We start from the raw sequence: 21,754 nt of genomic DNA, 5'->3' as shown, positions 1-21,754 counted from the left end.
GAAAACTTAAAATTAAAAAAATAAAAAATGAAAACGCTAGATTCACAAACTTTACCCTTTTCAATATATGTATATAATGAAATTTTGCTGAAACTTGGCAATCTAGTAATGGGTTGGCTAAGTTGCCAACCAAAAGCAAATAATCCACACAAGGGTTTAATTGTAAATTTCATAAATGGTATAATTTTTTTTAAAAAAATAAATCCATCAAAGATGATTACTATTTTCCGTTGTTTGGAAGTAATGTTTTTAATTATTTAAAGTAATTTTTATAGGATGAAAATCCCGTTTTAAACGGTAAAATCGAACATTAAGTCAATTTAAATAATTAAAAACATGTTTGAAAGTAATTTTAAGCCTAACAAAAGTGATTTTAACCACTTTATGACTAGTCTTAAGCATGTATTTTCACCCGGGAATTACATCTCAATTCTCGTTTCCTTTGGAATAAGTTCATATGAAAAAATCTCGACTTCGATCTTCAAATCTTCACATCTAATAATGAATAAAGTATGAACAGAGGGAAGGTTCATAGGAGAGAGAGAGAGAGAGAAGAAATGATGAAGAAAAGAGAGAAGGAGAGAGCTTTCTGCACAATGTTAAACATTGACTTTGTTTTGTCTTTCTTCCCCAACTCCTATTCTCCTTTCTTTATTCCTTAAAATGCCTCATTTTTCAATCCAAATTTTAATAACTAATCCACAACTCTCATGATGTAAGTCCCTCATTCCAATCCTCTTCCTTTTCTCTCATCATTCAACCACCTCTTGTCCTCTTCCTTGTCAATTTTCTTCCACCAAATATTCCCAGATTCCTTCTCTTCACCCTCCTGGGTGGTTTCTTCATCAAATTTTCGAGCGAAAATGATACAGCAAGCTCGAAAACTCTCCGACGAGTACGAGATATCCGACGTTATAGGGAGAGGAGGATTCTCAGTAGTCAGGAAAGGTATCAGTAAGTCCAGAAGAGAGAAAAAGGAAGTAGCTATTAAAACACTAAGAAGAATTGGACCATCAGCTTTCATGGGATGTCCACCAAATCGAAATGCTCTCAAGAGTGTGACTTCCATGGTTCCTACAAGAAAGTCTATGATTTCTGATGCTCTATTGACAAATGAGATTTTAGTAATGAGAAAGATAGTTGAGAATGTCTCACCTCATGAAAATGTGATTGATCTTTACGACGTGTATGAAGATTCGAACGGGGTTCACCTCGTGTTGGAGCTTTGTTCTGGAGGCGAGCTTTTCGATAGGATCGTGGCTCAGACGAGACACACTGAAGCTAAAGCTGCTGCAGTTGTGAGACAGATTGCTAGTGGTTTGAAGGCTCTTCATGAAGTCAATATCATTCACCGTGACTTGAAACCCGAAAACTGTCTCTTCCTCGACGAAAGCCACGACTCTTCCTTGAAAATCATGGACTTTGGATTGAGTTCTGTGGAGGATTTCACTGACCCAGTTGTTGGATTGTTTGGTTCCATAGATTATGTCTCACCAGAAGCGCTTTCCCAAGGAACAATTACCTCCAAAAGTGATATGTGGTCTCTGGGAGTGATTTTGTACATCCTTCTCTCAGGGTATGTAATGGAATCTCCTTTCTGCAAGAAAAAAAGGTCAAAGTTTCATTATTCTGCAGCTCCTATGCAAAATGAAGTGAACTCAAATAAGTTTCTTTACATAGGTACCCGCCTTTTATCGCTCGGTCCAATCGAGAAAAACATGAACTGATCATGGCTGTAAGTGATCTTCAATTATGTTATCAAATCTATAAACTTGTATTTTGAAAATGTGCTCCTTTTGTGAATCTTTGGTTGAATGCAGGGAGAGTTCAGTTTCCATGAGAAAACTTGGAAGACGATTTCTTCTTCGGCTAGGCAACTGATTTCGAGTCTGTTGACAGTTGATCCTCAGAGGAGACCGAGTGCCCAAGAGGTACGAGGGGGCTTGGCCTTAGTGTAATTTGCTGGATTGCTTGTGAGCCTAACAAATTTCATGACACAGCTTCTAGAGCATCCATGGGTCATGGGTAATTCAGCCAAGCAAGATCAAATGGATGCTGAGATTGTATCACGACTTAAGAGTTTCAATGCCCGACGCAAGCTTCGAGCTGCAGCGATAGCTAGCGTATGGAGCAGCACGATTTTATTGAGGACAAAAAAGCTAAGATCTTTGTTGGGATCTTATGATCTCACACCTGAGGAAGTTGAAAGTTTCAGACTCCATTTCAAGACAATGTAAGTTTGCTATAAATGCAATGGCTTACAATCATCTAATGGCACACTAATCTAGTAACCTTAGTAGACAAAATTAATGAGAAATGATTAATTTGCATACCTTGCAATAAGCAGATGTGCAAAAGGGGACAATGCTACTCTTCCTGAATTTGAAGAGGTGCTGAAAGCAATGAATATGTCTTCACTTATCCCTCTTGCACCTCGAATTTTCGACCTCTTTGACAATAACCGGGATGGAACAATTGACATGCGCGAGTTACTTTGTGGATTTTCGAGCCTTCGTAACTCACAAGGCGATGATGCTCTTCGCCTATGTTTTCAGGTGCGTATTCAATTACAAAAATACACAACACCCACATACACAACATTCATAGAGAATTTAATCCTTTGAATGTTACTTAGAACCACCTTTAAAAGAAATCTAAGTTCCAGGGAGACAAATTCATGATCCTTCAGAATTATTTTAGACAGTTACATCAGTGACTAGAGAAAGGGCTACAACTCCATCTCAAGGCTAAAAGTTGCAAAATCCCTTTTTCTGATGTTTCTTATTCCGAGCCCCCTCTCCAACAATGTAACAGCTCAAACCCACCGTTATNAAAATCCCTTTTTCTGATGTTTCTTATTCCGAGCCCCCTCTCCCACAATGTAACAGCTCAAACCCACCGTTATCAGATATTGTCCTCTTTAAACTTTCCCTTTCGGACTTCGCCTCAAAGTTTTTAAAACACTTTTACTAGGGNGATATTGTCCTCTTTGGACTTTCCCTTTCGGACTTCCCCTCAAAGTTTTTAAAACACTTTTACTAGGGAGAGGTTTGCACACCCTTATAAAGAATGTTTCGTTCTCCTCTCCAACCGATGTGAGATCTCATACACAAAGACTCCTCTTTCTTGAATTCTTCAGATAAACTAATTTTCACACCAAACATACAAGAGTGAAGAATCAGGAAAGGGTGTCTTCCCAAAACTAAGAGTCATCACTATGCAGCATAGAGCACGAAATCAGACCTTACTATATCATAGGAATTGAAGACTATATCATAAGGATTGAAGACTATTTAAGGATTTGTCATAAGACTCACAGGACGCCAGTCCCATTTAAATCATCATCATCAAACCTCAAAACCTTTTGGCCTCTCTCCAACATTTAATGCACAGCTATCCCTCCACAATTTCAACAGCTCATCCACATNTTGGCCTCTCTCCAACATTTAATGCACAGCTATCCCTCCACAACTTCAACAGCTCATCCATATTAGCCAATACTGTTTATTGTTACTGCAACTTGTAGCCAACGAGCACGAACCTTGTTGCTGAGAATGTCCTGCACATAGAAAACATTGTTACTGAATCCATTACTTTGCGAACATACTACAATCACAAAGCTTTAATGATTATTATGGTTGATAGATGTACGATACAGATCGGTCTGGGTGCATCACAAAGGAAGAAGTTGCATCAATGTTGAGAGTAATGCTCTTTCCTTGATTTTTATTTCATTCATGTTACTTGGTATTATGCTTTTTCTGTTGTTTCTTTAAGCATGATGACCTTCATAATTTTAAGCAGGCTTTACCTGACGATTGCCTTCCAGTGGACATCACAGAACCTGGAAAATTAGATGAAATATTTGATTTGATGGATGCCAACAGTGATGGAAAGGTTACCTTCGATGAGTTCAAAGCGGCCATGCAGAGGGACAGCTCCCTCCAAGATGTTGTCCTGTCTTCTCTTCGCCAGTAAATTTTTAGCTTGCCATGCACACCATCAACATTTCAGTAACAGATCTAGACATAATTGCAAAATTATGTGTCCATTGTGAAAAACAGATCATCAGTAACAAGGGGCAGCGGAAGTATTTTATGTTCCAACTTTTTTAATGAAATTCAGTTAAGTGTGACTCTATTGATATAGAGAAGAACTACAGAAGATTGTATACTTCAAATTATTACTCAAGAACTTAGTTCAGCAAAAATCAAAATAACCCAATAAGGCAGGAAACACATTCAACCATTTAATTTTTCATAGAACATACCTAAAGGATAATAATAACTTGCTTAGATTTGCTTTCACTTGCTGACCTGATATCTCACCTGAATTGAACTGCACCGGCTTCTTTTATTTATTGATGGATAATATCATTAATTTGGACTTCTTGAACTCTTCCCACTTTAGATTCTTCCCTGAAAACTAGTTATATAATAAAGAAAGACAGGCAAAGTAAAAGCAATAAAATAAAATACAGAGGTTCATCCCAATGTACTTTTACACCTTATTCCATTGGGTCACCAAGATCGGCTACAAATCTTCATTTTCTCCCATTAGACATTTAAACTTCAAAGTAGAAAACCATGAACTCTTTAAGTCAACCTCCCCAAATGAGACGTCTAAATCGAGAAATTTTGACCTTCTCTATAGTTGTAAGAAAGGGTCCTTTCAGTCTTTAAGCATCACCCTAATAGCAACTTAAGAAGCCAATCTTCAAAATCCTTGGGAGGACACCAAACTAAGCTGAAAGGTTGGCACGTGAAATTTCAGCCCTTGAAAGCGAACAGACAACGAAAGAGCAAATGGTTGAGCAACGCTTCATTTTCTCAAATACATAGAGCAGGATCTTTGTGGATGTAAAGAAACCAGAGGATCTTTGTGCTCTCTGCCTCTCTAGGCTATCATGGGTCACCAAGCTTGAAATTAGGTCCCTCCCTTGGAATATTTGGAAGTCAAGAACATAGGATATTGGTAATTTAATTAGTAGTCCAAGGAATTTCCCGATAACCACTGAGCTAAATCTAATGCCCTTGACACCATGCTTAGCTTATCCTACAAGGTTATCTGTCTGCACGTTCTTAAATGGATATTAGCACAGGACCTATAAAGATGCCTACTTCAAGTGCCCAAATGATAACGCGATAGTAAATCCGGGGCCTTTGANATAGCCAGGTATTGTCATCAAAGCATTTAGTTTGCCAGAGAAATAGCGTTGATCAAAGATTGGATACCAAATGAATATCAACTTTGCATAACTGATGAAAATTAGATACAGCGCACATTTAGCAGATTATACAACAGAATAGAGCATTCATAAACTAAGTATTTATAGATGAGGTAATCAGCTGCTTTTGAACAACAAAACGGAGACTACAAATCATTACCATCTGTACCTCTAGTGGCTTCTCTGCCTCTCTCATCTGTGCTTCCAATACAACTATCCATATTGGACAAATTATGTTCCATCAAGGTCTACTGACTAGTGGCCTTCATATCCACCCACCTCTGGTGCTCATCCTCCAACGCCTCAACATCCTCCACCCAATCTTCCATGTTCGCACCAATGGTTTCCAAAAAAACAGGATCAAGTGCATCTATTGAGCACCTTGCTTTACAAGTCTCCAGTCTCCTGCTTGGGGCACAAGTGGAAGAATATAAAGATCATTTTCCTTGGCTTCTTTTTCAAAGTATACAAATCCTTACCCCAATTCTTATGGAGAACTTGAAATTTATCTTTTCCAATAAATTTATCTTTTGTTCAAATGTTGTAATTTTGCAATACAATCCAAAGAATAATGATTCTACACCTAGTCTACAATGCTATACATATCACCAATTTTTTAAATGATGAAGATATGGATGTAATGTTCGTTGTTCATGCAACCCAATTTTAAGAAAATCGGAAACAAAGCCTCCCCAATTGACATATCAAACTGACACAAAATACAATAATCCTAACTCCTAAGCTAGCATGGTTTCCCTTTAACACTAAAAATCCTTGCCAAATAAAGATTGAAGAACCACCATGGGTTGGTCTACAAAGTACTTTGGGTTAATGATAGAACCCAAATGTATTGAAATGTAAAGATACTGGAACTATAAGATAACGAAATATTCGAGGTAATTGGAACCTCCCTTTCTCGCACTCTCACTCGAGCCCTAACCAAATTGACTGAATCAATTCATCCTTCCCCCTTTCCCACTACCCCTATTTATATCCAAATACCATAATTAACTCTCTAATTATTTATTAATATACCCCTGTAATATCCTTAACTTCTTTCTAATGGCAATCCTATCAGTTAACTATGGTGGTGAATCAGTTATGATAATGCATGGAAATCCTAGAAACTTTTAACTGAGTAGAAAAGTAGCATATGAACAGTTCTCAGCAACAATTTATAACTTATTGGATTAGTCAGCAACATAAAGTCACTTTATGGTCCGAGCTTTGGACTCTGGAGCATGATCAGCAATCACCAGAAAAGGATGCTGAGGTAGGTTAAAATAATGAATTTTATTTTTGAGTCCACATTCAAATTAATAAAAGTAAAAAGTGTAAGCCATCTGCCAAATGCTTTAGAAAATTTGAAATTGCAAAGTTCCATGAATGGCAGTTTGTTTGTGGAACATCTGACTTAAGGAAACTCACTGCCACAAATATTCTCACCAACATTTAGAAAAAAGAAAGAACATCCAAGTTACCTCTCCTGGAGTTGCAAGTTATAATGAGCAAATGCAAGGTCATTCATCTTCTGCTTTTCAAGCCGGTTCTTCTTCTTTGAATAGATATATTTGAACACACTCAAGCTTTTACGACATTGTATAATGGTGCAGCTCTGACTCAATATCCTAACGGCCAAGCGTTGTAAATCCGGGTAATCAGTTCCATACAATGACCACCAAGTAGCTAAAAGACATAACAACGGAAGTTAACAGTTAGTAATGTAAGATTTCAGAAAAATATTTTAGGTTGAAAGTAACCTGGGGCCAATGAATCTCGACCATGTAATGCCACTGGCCGCCCAAAATCTCCAACAGCTTCCTCATAGAAGTTTATGTTGTTTGTAATCATAACCTGGGATGTTATATCTGGCTCTAAGGCTTCAATGCAATCAAGTAAACCCTTTTGAATAACTTTGCTGGGTACGAATGTAGGACTATAGAATATCGATGGATTTAGGTAGTATGCAGCCAAATGAAGAGAGCTCTGAAATTCCTTCAGCAAAACATGGTCAATGGCTTTCAAATATGGCAAGTAGACAGATTCCTTCTGGTTGAAAGCGAGCATGACACTGTTCTTTGCTTTTTCAAATGCATCATATATAAACCCGGCAGATGGCTTCTCCTCTGATTCAAGAAATTGCAGCACAGAAAGTAAGGGTTTTGTTCCCATCGTAATATGATCACACTTTGACCAGAAGATTGGATCGGCTGTGATCTTTGCCACCTCAAGTCCAGCCCCGGACTTCGACAAATTTGACTGTNCGGCTGTGATCTTTGCCACCTCAAGTCCAGCCCCGGACTTCGATAAATTTGACTGCATCCAAGCACCACTGGTGAACATCTGACAAATATGGTTTTTCAAAGAAAAAATGTTTTGAAGAGTCAAGAAGATGGAGAAATATCTTGAAGATGCAAGCTGAATAATCTCTCTTCCACCACTTCTCTTTTTTATCTGATTTAGGACCCAGACATCGTTGTATATGAACTGAACTATCCTCTTTGCTTTCCCAACAACCTCTTTTACTTCTTCCATTTTCTCAATTTCCTCGAGGATTAACTCCACACAATGTGCAGCACAAACACTTGAGAAAAATGTCTTGTGTTTTTTGACCAAGAGTATACCTGCAGCTTTAAACAAGGGAGAAGTATCTGTTACAAAATTGACGATATTCTTCAGTCCAACTTCTTGAACAATGCTGTCAAATAAACTTAGAAGCCCTTCCGGTGATTCTGATATTTCTGATAAATCAACAGACTTAAGGAACATGGTACCCCTGGGACAATAGACAAAAAAGTTTATGACTCCAGAACCAGTTCTATCCATCCACCTATCAACCAAGACTGAGCACCCTGTAACCTCCCAAGACTTTCTCAACTCTTCAACATACTCCCCAACGTCCTGGACACTTCTGTCGAGCAATTTACCCATCAAAGAATGACAGGTAGGCATCTTATAACCAGGGCCTACAGCAGCAATGGCATCAGCCATTTGTTGGAAATGTTGTGTGCTTACTGCACTAATAGGTATACCAGCTTGGTATATAAATCTGGCAACAGCCCTATCAGCTTGTTCTATGCTTTCTATTGTCGAGGTGTTCTGGTTAACAGATTGAGCGACAAAAGATGTTGGAAAAGGGTGTTTCTTTTTCCTTTTTGCTTTCTTAGTAACACTTTCCAATACCTCCTTTCCCTTTCTCTGGAAAGAGCGTCGTCGAGTATTCTGAACTCGGTGTACCCCATCAGCTATTTCTTCCCTTCTCGGGAAGCAGGATGCTGCATTTTTGCTACCCTTATTCAGCCGTTTCAGCTTTGCCAAAACTTTAAAACCTAAAAGTTGTCGAATCTGCACCTTAACTTCTTCTGGAACTTCCTCACAAGGAGTTACATTTCCTCTTTCCCCAGCAAGATGTTGCTTTAGTCTGGATATGCCACCCCCAAGCATAACTTTATTACAGTATTTACATTTAATCTTCTGACGACCCCCATTGACCATAATTCCATGAGCCCAACCAGGATCAGAAGCTCGTGGAGGTACCATACCCTGTTTAAGATGTTCAGTTACTCAACTGTAATGTGACTAACTTCTTATTAAGAGGAAATTCAATCAACTTTAAAACCTTATAAACAGAACAAGCCATGCCTGCCAGTGCAAACAGACCCACTCACTCGTTTTTCCTTGAATTTCATATCTGTGAGAAGCTCCTCAGACTCCTCCATTGGATGTTCATAACCTGACTTATCTTGTTGAATCAAACACAAAGAATAAAATAAATAACTAAAAGATAAATTAAATCGTGGGAACGAGCTAAAGAGTATGGTTTATTCACTGAATTCTTGAAACAATGTGAAACAAATACGATGGTGTTACCAATGTAAGTGATGACCAAGAGTTCAGAGAAAGCTTTCAATCAGTCTGAGGTTGAATAACAAGCAATGTAATGCTATACATTTTACCAGACCATTTTATTTCCCAGTTTATTATATTAGATCTTGTCATGACCCCAATCATTTCCACGGACATTTACTTTCAAATTAAAACAATAAAATCCTAAAAGCATAGCTAGCATTCTACACCAAAGAACAAAATGATTTCCCTGATGAAAGGATGAACAATTAAAATGTACAAAATGAAAGGGGAAAATCAGCATAATCAAGAAAATAATAGAAATGAAAACTCTTTGGATCTGAACATGTCTTCTATGTGAGTTCTTACAAGGTCTGCCTCCATTAAAAAACATAAGTATATGTCATGCACTGTATATTTCCAAAGCCCATTTCTAAAATGTAGTAGTATCCTTGTACCAAAAGAAAGTATATACTGTCATATTTTCTAGCATTGCAAACCGCATAGCATCACATACAACTATGATAATATGCAGTAAACATGTCTCAACAAACTCCTTTCGACTCATATTTATAATGCTTTAGCACCAGATTCTTGCATGGTCTAATCAATTAAAATTACCCTGTTCATCCAATATTTTTACTAAATTCATATCTGAATGTGTCTGAAAATGCTCATTATGAAGCCTGGCTTCCATGCCCCAGATGCTATGAACACAAACCAGCTCACTTGTTCTTTTTGGACAGTCTACGTGCAACAGTTGGTGGCCCCTTGGGCCATTATTTCTTATACTTTGGATTATGATTTCACTTTACCTTATGGAATTGCTTCACTTCATTAAAGATACTCAAGTAACATTTCGCCACACTAAGTAATTCAACTTTTTGATCAAACCATTACCATTTCACTGAACAATTGAGCAAATTTATAAATTCCCAAAAGGTAAAGCTATGCTGAAAAAACTTGAAATTAAGAAACAAACACTAGTTCAACTTGATCTGAAGGTCAGACAGTAACGTTCAATGAATAGGAGATTATTATTCAGATAAGCTGAATTTCGAGAGAAGGCAAACCAGTGTACATTGACATGCTTGTAAATTACAATGAAAAGAGGCAGAAGTTGAGAAAAGAAGCTCAAATAAAAGGATAGAGGTTCATATTAGCAATCTAAATGACAAACAAAAGCAGGAACGGAAAGTTCATCTGCAGAGGAAGTTCAAATCGAGTGTTTATAATGCAAAAAGAAAATAATCGAATTGGAAAGGTAATTTGTTCTTGATTTCTCAGCTACACATTCAACTTTCCACAATGCTGGAAAATAAGTAAATCAAAATTCAGCTCACTTACTCTATAACTAATGAACTCGAAACACCATGCTAAATCCGAAATTGCCGGAGTCGGAGCGGAATCCGCCCAAGCTTTTGAGAACTGAAACAACAGATCAAAGGAGCTGAAATTGGAAGATTAAAGATCAAAGACTCCGACCGTAATCCCCAAGCCCAGACGTAGCCGAAAAATCAGTATGATTTCGGATAGCTCCTAATCTCCGAATTAAGTAAAGATAAGTTTCGGCTGGAAAAGTCAGAATCCGAAGAACGAGATAACGATCGACACGTTTCACAATTCATAGCTACAGTCTCGTTCCACCTACTCCTTGTTCTTCGAGAGAAATATTTCCATCTTCAATTATAAAATTCAGCAACATCATTTAATTAAAAAAAAAAAAAACAGACAAACAAACAAACAAATGGGGCCTAGCATATTTTATTTAGAAAAAACAATTAAATGCTTGCCTCAGAAACACTTTTTCCATTGTGGGCAAATAAGCATAAAAATTCAAGCATCTTAAATTACTCACAAGTACTACCAAATATATTATATAAACGATCTATAAAAGTAAATAGATCCAGGATTTCCCCATCATATGTTGCTAGAAAGTGACCGACTAATTAATAAACCGAAAATGAATATGAACCTTCCTCAACCTGTGTGGAAAGCAATATTTATCACAACAAGAAAGCACATTGATTATAAATGAATCCAACCACCATTGCAATATATGAAGAGAAAAGATGAACCCACATGTCATCTCATGACATGGTGCTCTTAAATTTCAAAATGTCTCGGCTTCATAGCTTTACAAGATCCAACAATTCAAAATTTGATCTACNAAATGTCTCGGCTTCATAGCTTTACAAGATCCAACAATTCAAATTTTGATCTATAAGACTAAAAAATGTACCTTCGTACATATAAGATCAAGTGCCACAGTTCATTTAAAGTTTCTGAAGATGTTGAGTTTACTTGCCAAAACATGTGAACCTTCAAAACATGGCCATGGATCATGTGAAATGCAACAGATGTACCTCTTCTACATTAAAAACTAACCTTCATTCCATCTACACTATAAAAATGATGATCACAACATACTTATCAGTCAGCCACCAACATTTACAACAAACTTTCAGTCTATTTTCTCCTTCTTTCGCATTTACCACTTCATTCTTATATTGTTTTGGCTTTTGCATTATCGAGCAACAATGAAGAAATTTTCTATTGTAGCTCACATGTCTCTACTTTTCGGAATTTTCTTCATCATACTAATGATTGGTAGAAGTCTTGATGTAACAACTCGCTGGGATCACAGTAAGATAAATCATCATCGACGTGATTGTGGTTTACATTATCTATTTATTGTATCATTCTAGTTGTTGAGAAAATGCATTTGTATCCCTATAACATATACATCGATATCTTTCTCTGATTTAGATATGGCATTTAAGCTTTTAAGTGTGATGTTTCAGTGAGCTACAATGCAGAAGATGCTCACAGAACAGATGGCAGCTTAAGGCAAGAGGAGGTATTGTGTGTTTTCTCAGCCCACATTTCTTCACCTAGTTCAAAACATTTTGCTAGAAAATTTACAGAAAAAGATAGCCTAACAGGGACAAGAACAGGAAAAATATGAATAATAGATGCTTACTTGAGAGCACGTCGAACAAGACGAACCATAGCAACACGCTAACAGGAGACCATTTAAAGAAATTCACTGCAAAAGAAAAATCATCATTCAGTTTCTTTCTCATGCGTGCCTGTGCAGGAAAAGGCTAAAGAAGTACTTGGTATGGAGTTATACCCTACAGGATCCAGCCTCCCAGACTGCTCCCATGCATGTGGACCATGTTTTCCGTGCAAAAGGGTGATGGTGAGCTTCAAATGCTCTGTTGCGGAGTCATGTCCAACTGTCTACAGATGCATGTGTAAAGGGAAATATTATCATGTACCATCCAATTGAATTGAGCAAAAACTCAATCTGGAGGAATTTGCAGCAAAGAACAAAGCAATTAATGTTTGAATCAGCAGTAAGCACTGATATGGCGACTATGGAAGTATTATAGTCTGAGACTACCGTCTCTGTTTATTTCATTGTATCAAGATCATTCTGTACGAGAAAATAACTGAGGCAACAAATTTTCAAGCACAGGAAGTTCAAATAGGAAGTTAGAACTTGGTTCTTTTTCTCATTCAGTCGAGCACAATATCATTTCCTTTCTAATATAAGTCTTAACTGTAATGAAATCTAGTTTATCCTGTTCCACAACTCTCTAGGCAATCAAGTCGAGATATACAGTTGAATGGAGATTCGAAAAACAAACCAGAATAAGAGGATAAGCCTGTAAAGTTTGGAATATCAGAGGCATCTACATCTATGTTTTCACTTGCACAACCAAAAAGCATACCCATTCAGCCTAAACTGAAGAAAGTTTGTTCAACTCTTCAGGTTAAAGGAAGGAATAAGTAAGAGTTCATAGAGATGTGGTCAAAAACCAACGAATCCAGATCCTGTTCTTTGAAAACGACCGTCTACAGAAGAGGACTTTCAAATAAAAAGGTCAGTGGGATAAATACAACTTTGATGGTACCAGCTGGTCGGAAAGTGATTACATGGCTGAAATTTATCAGACAGCAAGAAACAGTTTTTAAAAAAAATTAAAAAAAGAAAGGGATACCTGATCAATAAAGATACGAACAGCAAGATATCAGTATCATTAATTACCAGAGCAAACAACAATATCTGGTCTTCAGGAATTAATGAAAACCTAGATTGAGGGAAAGAAATAAGCATAATCAGTTTCTATACAAAATAAAAGCTGTAATTCAAACAGAGACTAAACTACTGCACAGACTTGAACCACTCAACAGATCATGAATTTCAAAACTACCCAAGGCCAGTTCTATACCAAATGGATTCTAGTCCTCAAGCTTACTATTAGGCATGAAAACGACGATCTTTCTCGAGTCCCTGAAAAATAGATCAGCAGACGTCTGCTTTTCCGGCCCTTCATCCTACACCTTACCTCCTAGTTAGTGCTTCTTTCATCGGTACACATTCGAATCTCACACACACAGAAGAGATGATTTTACAGTGATTTTACAGTAATTCTTCATCCTGGTCTCAAAACTCGCATCGGTTGTTGTTTTCTGATGGTTTCCACATCTCAAACTAAAAATGGCACTCTAATCTTTCATATGCTCATTTTCTTGATAGGTGTCTCGATGCAGGAACTTGGACAGCAAACAGGACCCTAAAACTATACCAACCATATTCGTGAATACTATTGGAAAAGAAACAAGATGCAGTTAACAGGGGAAATAATCTGCAAGACCCATTTGCACAATTATATCCGATATCTTGATATCGAAATTCAATCGAAAATCCACAAACTATCCGAACGAGAATGAAAACAGAAAAATAGAGGCCGATTATCTAACGAGATAGATTGCAGAAAGAGAAAATTCAAGTCAACGAATCAATAATTAGAAAAAGATGATCCAGACGACCGATAATGATGAAGGAAACACGAGCATTCAACGGTGAAACGGTGGCCAATATGCATCCACCTATAACGATTCGAGTTATAGGGAAAACCCCTCGATTGGATAAATAACATATCGTTCGTCGAGAAGCAGATGTTATCGATTACTTCGACAAAAAAAAAAATGTATATTAGATGATCGGACAGTCAAACCGATTAAGAAAAAACAAAAACACGAATTCAGTAACCTTTCGAAACATCAGCTTTACAACGTTAATCTGAATTATCAACTGACTCTACTTGAAGAGTCCCCGCCGTTTCCCCTAGAGCAGCAAGGGCTTTCATTCCCGTGGTGATGATTATGCCCATGGTCATCCTCCTGGTCGCTGTCGTCCTCGTCAAAGGGCTTCTGCTTGTGGAATATACAGCACTTCTTGGAGCTCTTCTTCTGCATGAACTCGTTGTCGACGGTGCCTTCCTTCCACGAGACCTTCTTCTTCTTCCGATTGAGACGGAGAACTAGGGTTTCGGGTGGCTGGGAGTGGGAGGAAGAGGATCCGTTGGCCAAGACGACGGTGGTTGTTAGGGAAGGGGAGNTTGTCGACGGTGCCTTCCTTCCACGAGACCTTCTTCTTCTTCCGATTGAGACGGAGAACTAGGGTTTCGGGTGGCTGGGAGTGGGACGAAGAGGATCCGTTGGCCAAGACGACGGTGGTTGTGAGGGAAGGGGAAGACGACGTTAATGCTCCGGCGGCGGTCGTCGGTGCCCTAGCCATGTGTGATCAAACAATTCTGCGTGATCGGAACGAGAATTAGGAATAGAGTCTTCGATGGCTTCTGCTTTTTCATATCCCACGAGAAAGACTAGTCCGCGCGCATCTCCAACCTTGCCGCCATTCTTTTGTGGCTAAATTTTAGTGTTTAAAAAAAATAAAAAATAAAAAACCAAGATTTTTAAAATAAATTTTATTATGTCCAAAAATAATTAAAAAATGATTTTAATAATAATTAAAAAATATATATTTTAAAATATTCAAAAATAATATGTCTTTAATTTTTATTTGATCGAGCTTTAAAAAAATATATTTTTTATTCTTAGAAATGACACATTTAACTTCGATATTTAAATTTGTATTTCTAATTAGTCCTTAAATATTTAATTATTTACAAATTAATCTTTGAATTTAAAATCCGTTTCAATTTTCATCCCTGCAGAAATTTCCTTATTTTTTAGGGTTTCAAATCGAATTATTATAATTTTTATATTATAATAATTTATTTTGNAAAAAATAAAAAACCAAGATTTTTAAAATAAATTTTATTATGTTCAAAAATAAAAAAAAAAAATGATTTTAATAATAATTAAAAAAAATTATTTTAAAATATTCAAAAATAATATGTGTTTAATTTTAATTTGATCGAGCTTTAAAAAAATATTTTTTATTCTTAGAAACGACACATTTAACTTCGATATTTAAATTTGTATTTCTAATTAGTCCTTAAATATTTAATTATTTACAAATTAATCTTTGAATTTAAAATTCGTTTTAATTTTCATCCCTGCAGAAATTTCCTTATTCTTTAGGGTTTCAAATCGAATTATTATAATTTTTATATTATAATAATTTATTTTGAATAATTATGAGCATATTTAAAAATGATTTAAATCCTTTAAAAAATAAGTGTTTAATTTTTATTTGATCGAGCTTTAAAAAATATATTTTTTTCTTTAAAAGTGACATAGATATTTGAATTTATATTTTTAATTAATCCTTAAATATTTAAATTATTTGCAAATTAGTCCTTGAATTTAAAATCCGTTTCAATCTCCATCCACGCAAAAATTTCGATTTTCTTTTAAGATTGAAAGCGGAATTATTACAATTTTTATATTATAATAATTAATTTTGAATAATTATGAACATATTTAAAAATGATTTTAACCATTTTAAAATAATTCTTAGTTTTTTTTTTATTAGTGGAAAAAAACATTTTTTTTATCCTTTAAAATACATATTTAACTTCCATATTTGAATTTGTATTTCTAATTAATCACTAAAATTTTAAATTATTTACAAATTGGTCCTTGAATTTAAAAACCATTTCAATTTCCATCCCTCAGATGATGACCAAATTAAAAATAAATAAATAAATAGATTTGTAGGTATCGAATTATTTTAATTTTATTCGAATATTTTTATATATATATTTAAAAAATATTAATTTCNTGAATTTATATTTTTAATTAATCCTTAAATATTTAAATTATTTACAAATTAGTCCTTGAATTTAAAATCCGTTTCAATCTCCATCCACGCAAAAATTTCGATTTTCTTTAAGGTTGAAAGCGGAATTATTACAATTTTTATATTATAATAATTAATTTTGAATAATTATGAACATATTTTAAAATGATTTTAATAATTTTAAAATAATTCTTAGTTTTTATTTTTTATATTAGTGGAAAAAAATATTTTTTTTATCCTTTAAAATACATATTTAACTTCAATATTTGAATTTGTATTTCTAATTAATCACTAAAATTTTAAATTATTTACAAATTGGTCCTTGAATTTAATAAATAAGTAAATAAATAAATTTCCCTACCAAAAGTTCTTTTTAGAGATGATGACCAAATTAAAAATAAATAAATAAATAAATTTGTAGGTATTGAATTACTTTAATTTTATTCGAATATTTTTATATATATTTTTTTAAAAAATATTAATTTTAAATAATTATTTTATTGAATAAATGTACAATTTATATTAAAACAAGTAGAATACCATGTTTAATATAATTTTTAAAATTTTAAATTTCAATATTAAATTGTAACTATATATATATAATTTCTCAAACTAACAAAAATTATATATNTTCTTTTTAGAGATGATGACCAAATTAAAAATAAATAAATAAATAAATTTGTAGGTATTGAATTACTTTAATTTTATTCGAATATTTTTATATATATTTTTTTAAAAAATATTAATTTTAAATAATTATTTTATTGAATAAATGTACAATTTATATTAAAACAAGTAGAATACCATGTTTATATAATTTTTAAAATTTTAAATTTCAATATATATATATAATTTCTCAAACTAACAAAAATTATATATAAAAAAAAAATCACAAATAAAAGCAAAAAAACGTGAAATAGATTGATCACGTGTGAAATGCCAAAAATGCCCTCTTTCAATATCGAATCAAATTAAAGTTTCGAAACTTAGGAACGACAACTCCAAGTTGATTAAACTGACCAAAGAATTAAAATTAAACATCCAAAAATGGAAAGCAAATAATAAGCTGAGTTTTTTGGACGAAAACAAGAGGAAAAGTGGCGGTCATTTCGCTTCGATAACATCAAGATCAAGATCGACGGCGTTTCACTGGAGTGATTCTAGTGAAGCTGCTTCTGCTGAGTGCCGGAGGTTCCGACGGACAGCGGTGGAGCTGAGCGGAGAGTGAGTCGGAGGAAGCTGAAGCATGGCGCTCTATTATTCGAGTTTCACAGCGTTTGCTTGTCCGAATCGACTCTTGTCGTCTCGGCAACGGCAACCGAATCATTTGCCTTATGTTTCGAACAATTCAATCTCGTTTACTCGTCACTGCCGAGACCTAAGTCTACCGTGCTTGGATATTTCGCTGTATCCGAAAGCTATGATTTCTCATGTAGTTACTGTATGATTTGATCGCATTTTTTTTTTAATCTAAATTTGAGTCGATTTGATCGCATTTTCTTTAATCTAAATTTTAGTCGATTTAATCGCATTTTTTTTAATTTAAATTTCAGTCGATTGGATTGCATTTCTTTAATCTAAATTTGAGTCGATTTAATCGCATTTTTTTAAATTTAAATTTGAGTCGATTGGATTGCATTTTTTTTAATCTAAATTTGAGTCGATTTAATGCATTTTTTTAATCTAAATTTGACTCGATTTGATTTTATCTTTAGTGAATGTTCTTAGTGTTATTGGTGGAATTAATCGGATTGAACAAGAACAGAATGCGGTNTTGATTTTATCTTTAGTGAATGTTCTTAGTGTTATTGGTGGAATTAGCCGGATTGAACGAGAACAGAATGCGGCTTTTGACTTATTACTATTATTTTGGTGAACTCCGGGCTGATTAAAACGATATGAAATTGCTAGTAGTTAGGGAATGGAAGAACTACGAGTTCGAACTTTATTTACAATCAAACACGTTTTAGTGGCAGAATTTACAATCTGCCGATATGATCGTTGGGATTCACTCCTTTTAACCCCGATAACGCTTTGGAAATTGAGTGGTTTGTTGTTTATGTCGATTGAACTTGGTTGTATATGCTGGCAGGTTACGGCGCGTGCAACGCCAGAGCCTCTTAGAATCAAGATATCCGGTGCTCCTGCTTCAGGCAAAGGCACACAATGCGAACTTATTACTCGGAAAGTAAGCAATTTCATTAACAAGCGAGCCTCCGAAATCTTCTATTTTTCTCTTGGCCCTCACTGACAATAAGCTATGCTAATTGCATATATCTATTTCTCCGACAGAGAATTTAGGTCGCTATTGTTTGTGAGGAGGTAAAATCTTAATCTGGAGGCTATCAGCTTCATATGTTTTAAACTCCGCTGATTAGGATAATTTGCCGCGAAGAGGAGGGCGTGGTGTGTGTACTGAAGATGCTTGCTCTAATATTCTCTCCCCACAAAAAAGAAAAAAAGTTCTAAAAGAGGTTAGAGTTGGACTGTGAGATCCCCACATCGAATACAGAAGGAAACGAGTCCTAGCGAGGATGCTAGGCCCCAAAGGGGTGAATTGTGAGATCCCACGTCGGTTGGGGAGGAGAGTGAATTATTCTTTATAAGGGTGTGAAAACCTCTCCCTACCCCTAGAAGACGAGTTTTAAAAATCTTGAGGGGAAGCAAAGAGAAAGCCCAAAAAGGACAATGTCTTTTAGATAGACATTCTAGGAAGAATATTTGAAAATACTTCTTGGAGTTGGGGAATGAGTTGGCTGAGTGATCAAGAAAGATCATGTAATATGGTTAGATGGTTGTTCTGTGAGAATAATCGAAGTTCCCGCAAGCGGGCCCGGGTACTCATGGATATTAAAAAAATAAAAGTCAAAGAGTTTGGAGATGGAAGATTTGAGTTAAGAAAGTAGATTCTTGAGCTATTCTCCATTTTATCCTTTTCTATTAGAAAAGGATAAAGATGATATAATTCACTATTGAACACAATTGTGGCTGTTCCTTGTTTGGGAAAACAAGTATCGACTGTAAATCGATATGTGATGATTAGTTTCCACTTTAGTAGGCTTACATCCATTTTTCTTGATGCCTATATCTCCATTGAAGTCTTAATGTTTTGACCAAACCTATTCCCTGTCTGTGCTCATACTTCAATTTTTGTTATTGCCCTACAATCTTTGTTTATGCTCTATAAATTTCTCATGTTTTATTTCCCCTGGAGAATAGCAGATTGAATCATGTCATTCTCCTATGTGCAGTATGGTTTGGTGCATATCGCTGCTGGAGATTTACTCAGGGCAGAAGTCAATAGTGGCAGCAAAAATGGGAAGCTAGCGAAAGATTACATGGAGAAAGGACTATTAGTTCCTAATGAAATAGTCGCGCTGGTAGGAAAATCTATATTATTATTTTCGTATGTGGTAATTTTCGTCTGTAATGTGCCTGTCAGTATCTTGTAGATGGTAAAGGAGCGGCTGTCACAACCTGATGCTCAGGAAAAGGGTTGGCTCTTGGATGGTTATCCTAGGAGTTCTTCTCAAGCAAATGCTCTTAAGGAAGTTGGCTTTGAGCCTGATCTTTTCATTCTTCTTGAAGTAAGATTTGTTCAATGATGCTGATTTAAGTTTCAAAATTTGCACTTTTACACTGAATTGCCAAGATTGAGGAGTGTCAGTACTGGTTCTTTTTTGTTTTTCTAATACATGGGGGTTTCTATCACNACGGGGATCATAGCTTTTGTTATGGTCTACTCTTAACAAACATCTTATCAGAGCTTCAAGACCAGAACTTACAATAACCTCGATTTGTAATTGTAGGTCCCCGAAGAAATTCTTGTTGAGAGAGTTGTTGGAAGAAGACTGGATCCCGTTACTGGTAAGATATATCACTTGAAGTATTTTCCTCCCGACAATGAAGAAGTTGCTGCCAGACTTACACAGCGCTTTGATGATACTGAAGAAAGGGTATTTTCTTTAACACTCTTATCTATTTTGGTCTGTCATTTCAAACCATTATCTATGGTGGTGTGGATATTTAACAAGGTTTTGTTTGGATCATTCTTGGGCAAGCTTCTTAATCTCCATAATTTTGCTTGTTTCTGAGCACTTACGCTATTGAAATATTGACTGTGCTCCCTGCCATTGGGGTTTTCAGGTGAGGTTAAGATTGCAGACTCACCACCAGAATCTAGAGGATGTTCTTTCATTGTATCAAGATGTAACAGTTAAGGTATGCAATCTAGCCCCCATCGACCATCACTCCCCTTAATGGGGAAAACAGAAAAACAAAAAACGAAAAAAAGAACAAGAGAAAATGTACCTGTGCATTTAGCCTGTTGTTCATTCTTGTCATTTCTGGAAGAAGTCTCTGGTAAATGCCTTTATTTTACTTGAGAATCTGAACTAGTAAACGCTATGGATTTGATCAATTTTCGTTCCTTTTTCCTCACAGACTACCCTTCCCAGCAATCTTGACCAATTCTCAAATCCTATGCCATTGGCTTTAGGATATTAGCACCCACAAATGGACTCAAGTATCTAATCGAAACACAACATAGATGTGAGCAAAAAGGAGTCCAGGCATGCTTTGACCAATTGGATAGTCCTCCCATAATTTTGTTTTGAGACCATCCTTCAATCAACTCTATCCTCAATCAAGTTGCACTATGCTTTGGAAATTCAAAGGCTAAAACAACTACCAGAGAGGCTTATTTTTGTTGACTAACCAAACTCATCTTGCCCGTACTTACTAGAGTTAATTTCATACCCTAGGGAGTTAACTTCTTCAGAAACTGCCACTTTCACTTTACTAAAACAACAACGATGCATTCTTAACGTTAACGTATCTCCCAACTCTAAGGGAAGAGACAAATTTCCAGTTAACTAATTTTCGTTTGATAACTATTTGGCCNAGGGAAGAGACAAATTTCCAGTTAACTAATTTTCGTTTGATAATATTTGGCTTTTTGTTTTTGTTTTCAAAATTTAACTAAGAATTCAAATGGTTTCTAAAGAATGATGAAATCCATGGTAGAGAAATGATGAGAAAACAAACACAATTTTCAAAAACGAAAAATAAAAAATAAAATGGTTATCAAATAAGGTCTAAATGTCTTTATTTTCCAAAAGAAATCACAAATGATGAACATTACTGACTTGTATAGCATCAATTGACTTGGTTGTTCTGCATCTGTTCATCAGTATAGTACTCAAAAACTATTTTTCCTCCTTTCAGGTGAATGGAAATGCGCCAAAGGCAGTTGTATTTGATCAAATAGATAGACTGCTAACAGGACTTCTAGAGCAACGGAAGGCTGCTATAGAATCTCTAGCCACATAGATAACTTTGCAGCATGGTTAGGCCCCTTTTGAGTTTGTGAGATTACATACTCAGCGAAATGGATCTTTTTTGTTATCATTTTTTTTCGGTGGATAGGGAAGCCTTATCTATTAATTACATTTTTACTATGACTCTGTACAAAAGCAATAAACATGAGAAAACATCATTGTGTAGTGTTACGAGGTGGCTTGAGACCAGAAAAGCTTGTACTGCATTTACTTTCATCTTACCCAATGTAGTAGTATCAATAAAATGATTGAAATGGAATTTCAAGGAAGAGTGATAAA

The 21,754-nt window shown here is 35.4% G+C and overlaps 5 protein-coding genes and 1 long non-coding RNA gene across 13 annotated transcripts; 3 read left to right on the top strand and 3 right to left on the bottom strand.

Moving 5' to 3' along the window:
- Nucleotides 1-456: 456 nt before the first annotated feature.
- Nucleotides 457-1,593, bottom strand: LOC111788279. Its single transcript, XR_002814121.1, has 2 exons — nucleotides 1,156-1,593; nucleotides 457-1,074 (listed from the first exon to the last, which is right to left on the bottom strand). It is a non-coding gene; the product is annotated as an uncharacterized LOC111788279 (long non-coding RNA).
- Nucleotides 849-3,999, top strand: LOC111788272 (calcium and calcium/calmodulin-dependent serine/threonine-protein kinase-like). The gene is made up of 7 exons (XM_023668589.1): nucleotides 849-1,576; nucleotides 1,681-1,735; nucleotides 1,821-1,931; nucleotides 2,001-2,233; nucleotides 2,348-2,555; nucleotides 3,646-3,705; nucleotides 3,805-3,999. The coding sequence occupies exons 1-7, from the start codon at nucleotides 864-866 to the stop codon at nucleotides 3,976-3,978; spliced, it is 1,554 nt and encodes a 517-aa protein (XP_023524357.1). The 5' UTR covers nucleotides 849-863; the 3' UTR covers nucleotides 3,979-3,999.
- Nucleotides 4,000-5,226: 1,227 nt separating this feature from the next.
- LOC111788241 lies at nucleotides 5,227-10,753 on the bottom strand. Of its 6 annotated transcripts, none has more exons than XM_023668536.1 (6): nucleotides 10,421-10,753; nucleotides 8,896-8,969; nucleotides 7,511-8,770; nucleotides 6,988-7,453; nucleotides 6,709-6,913; nucleotides 5,227-5,632 (listed from the first exon to the last, which is right to left on the bottom strand). In XM_023668536.1, exons 2-6 carry the CDS (start codon nucleotides 8,944-8,946, stop codon nucleotides 5,476-5,478), a joined length of 2,139 nt encoding a protein of 712 aa, XP_023524304.1. In that variant the 5' UTR covers nucleotides 8,947-8,969; nucleotides 10,421-10,753; the 3' UTR covers nucleotides 5,227-5,475. The 6 variants fall into 6 exon arrangements, with proteins under 6 accessions (XP_023524304.1, XP_023524313.1, XP_023524319.1 ...); XM_023668545.1 differs by having other exon boundaries at nucleotides 6,988-7,490; nucleotides 7,548-8,770; XM_023668551.1 differs by having other exon boundaries at nucleotides 8,896-8,964.
- A 497-nt stretch (nucleotides 10,754-11,250) lies between these two features.
- On the top strand, nucleotides 11,251-12,764 carry LOC111782227 (protein EPIDERMAL PATTERNING FACTOR 1-like). The gene is made up of 3 exons (XM_023663060.1): nucleotides 11,251-11,719; nucleotides 11,878-11,933; nucleotides 12,174-12,764. Exons 1-3 carry the CDS (start codon nucleotides 11,614-11,616, stop codon nucleotides 12,366-12,368), a joined length of 357 nt encoding a protein of 118 aa, XP_023518828.1. The 5' UTR covers nucleotides 11,251-11,613; the 3' UTR covers nucleotides 12,369-12,764.
- Nucleotides 12,765-13,941: 1,177 nt separating this feature from the next.
- On the bottom strand, nucleotides 13,942-14,786 carry LOC111782233 (protein phosphatase 1 regulatory subunit INH3-like). 2 transcript variants are annotated; one of them, XM_023663077.1, is made up of 2 exons: nucleotides 14,605-14,786; nucleotides 13,942-14,468 (listed from the first exon to the last, which is right to left on the bottom strand). In XM_023663077.1, exons 1-2 carry the CDS (start codon nucleotides 14,664-14,666, stop codon nucleotides 14,177-14,179), a joined length of 354 nt encoding a protein of 117 aa, XP_023518845.1. In that variant the 5' UTR covers nucleotides 14,667-14,786; the 3' UTR covers nucleotides 13,942-14,176. The 2 variants fall into 2 exon arrangements, with proteins under 2 accessions (XP_023518845.1, XP_023518837.1); XM_023663069.1 differs by having other exon boundaries at nucleotides 13,942-14,486; nucleotides 14,623-14,786.
- Nucleotides 14,787-17,168: 2,382 nt separating this feature from the next.
- Nucleotides 17,169-21,754, top strand: LOC111790967 (adenylate kinase, chloroplastic-like). Of its 2 annotated transcripts, none has more exons than XM_023672231.1 (7): nucleotides 17,169-17,568; nucleotides 18,229-18,324; nucleotides 19,388-19,516; nucleotides 19,589-19,723; nucleotides 19,946-20,092; nucleotides 20,283-20,357; nucleotides 21,363-21,754. In XM_023672231.1, the coding sequence occupies exons 1-7, from the start codon at nucleotides 17,383-17,385 to the stop codon at nucleotides 21,465-21,467; spliced, it is 873 nt and encodes a 290-aa protein (XP_023527999.1). In that variant the 5' UTR covers nucleotides 17,169-17,382; the 3' UTR covers nucleotides 21,468-21,754. The 2 variants fall into 2 exon arrangements, with proteins under 2 accessions (XP_023527999.1, XP_023527920.1); XM_023672152.1 differs by having other exon boundaries at nucleotides 17,169-17,577.

The sequence above is a fragment of the Cucurbita pepo genome, chromosome LG01 (genome assembly GCF_002806865.2).
Source record: "Cucurbita pepo subsp. pepo cultivar mu-cu-16 chromosome LG01, ASM280686v2, whole genome shotgun sequence".
In the NCBI taxonomy this organism is placed as follows: Eukaryota; Viridiplantae; Streptophyta; class Magnoliopsida; order Cucurbitales; family Cucurbitaceae; genus Cucurbita; species Cucurbita pepo.
This window is presented reverse-complemented; position numbering and strand designations above follow the sequence as displayed.

Bases quoted from the DNA above. Each gene is read 5' to 3' on its own strand.
- LOC111788272 (XM_023668589.1), top strand. From the start codon at position 864: ATGATACAGCAAGCTCGAAAACTCTCCGACGAGTACGAGATATCCGAC. The intron at 2,556-3,645 runs GTGCGTATTCAA...TATGGTTGATAG, and splicing joins CTCTTCGCCTATGTTTTCAG to ATGTACGATACAGATCGGTC. The intron at 3,706-3,804 runs GTAATGCTCTTT...AATTTTAAGCAG, and splicing joins AAGTTGCATCAATGTTGAGA to GCTTTACCTGACGATTGCCT.
- LOC111782227 (XM_023663060.1), top strand. From the start codon at position 11,614: ATGAAGAAATTTTCTATTGTAGCTCACATGTCTCTACTTTTCGGAATT. The intron at 11,720-11,877 runs GTAAGATAAATC...GTGATGTTTCAG, and splicing joins AACAACTCGCTGGGATCACA to TGAGCTACAATGCAGAAGAT. The intron at 11,934-12,173 runs GTATTGTGTGTT...GTGCCTGTGCAG, and splicing joins GCAGCTTAAGGCAAGAGGAG to GAAAAGGCTAAAGAAGTACT.
- LOC111782233 (XM_023663077.1), bottom strand. From the start codon at position 14,666: ATGGCTAGGGCACCGACGACCGCCGCCGGAGCATTAACGTCGTCTTCC. The intron at 14,469-14,604 runs CACCGTCGTCTT...TTCCCTAACAAC, and splicing joins TCTTCCCCTTCCCTCACAAC to CACCGTCGTCTTGGCCAACG.
- LOC111790967 (XM_023672152.1), top strand. From the start codon at position 17,383: ATGGCGCTCTATTATTCGAGTTTCACAGCGTTTGCTTGTCCGAATCGA. The intron at 17,578-18,228 runs GTATGATTTGAT...ATATGCTGGCAG, and splicing joins TGATTTCTCATGTAGTTACT to GTTACGGCGCGTGCAACGCC. The intron at 19,724-19,945 runs GTAAGATTTGTT...TTGTAATTGTAG, and splicing joins ATCTTTTCATTCTTCTTGAA to GTCCCCGAAGAAATTCTTGT.
- LOC111788241 (XM_023668536.1), bottom strand. From the start codon at position 8,946: ATGGAGGAGTCTGAGGAGCTTCTCACAGATATGAAATTCAAGGAAAAA. The intron at 8,771-8,895 runs GTGAGTGGGTCT...CATCTTAAACAG, and splicing joins TGAAATTCAAGGAAAAACGA to GGTATGGTACCTCCACGAGC. The intron at 6,914-6,987 runs GTTACTTTCAAC...TATGTCTTTTAG, and splicing joins TCGAGATTCATTGGCCCCAG to CTACTTGGTGGTCATTGTAT.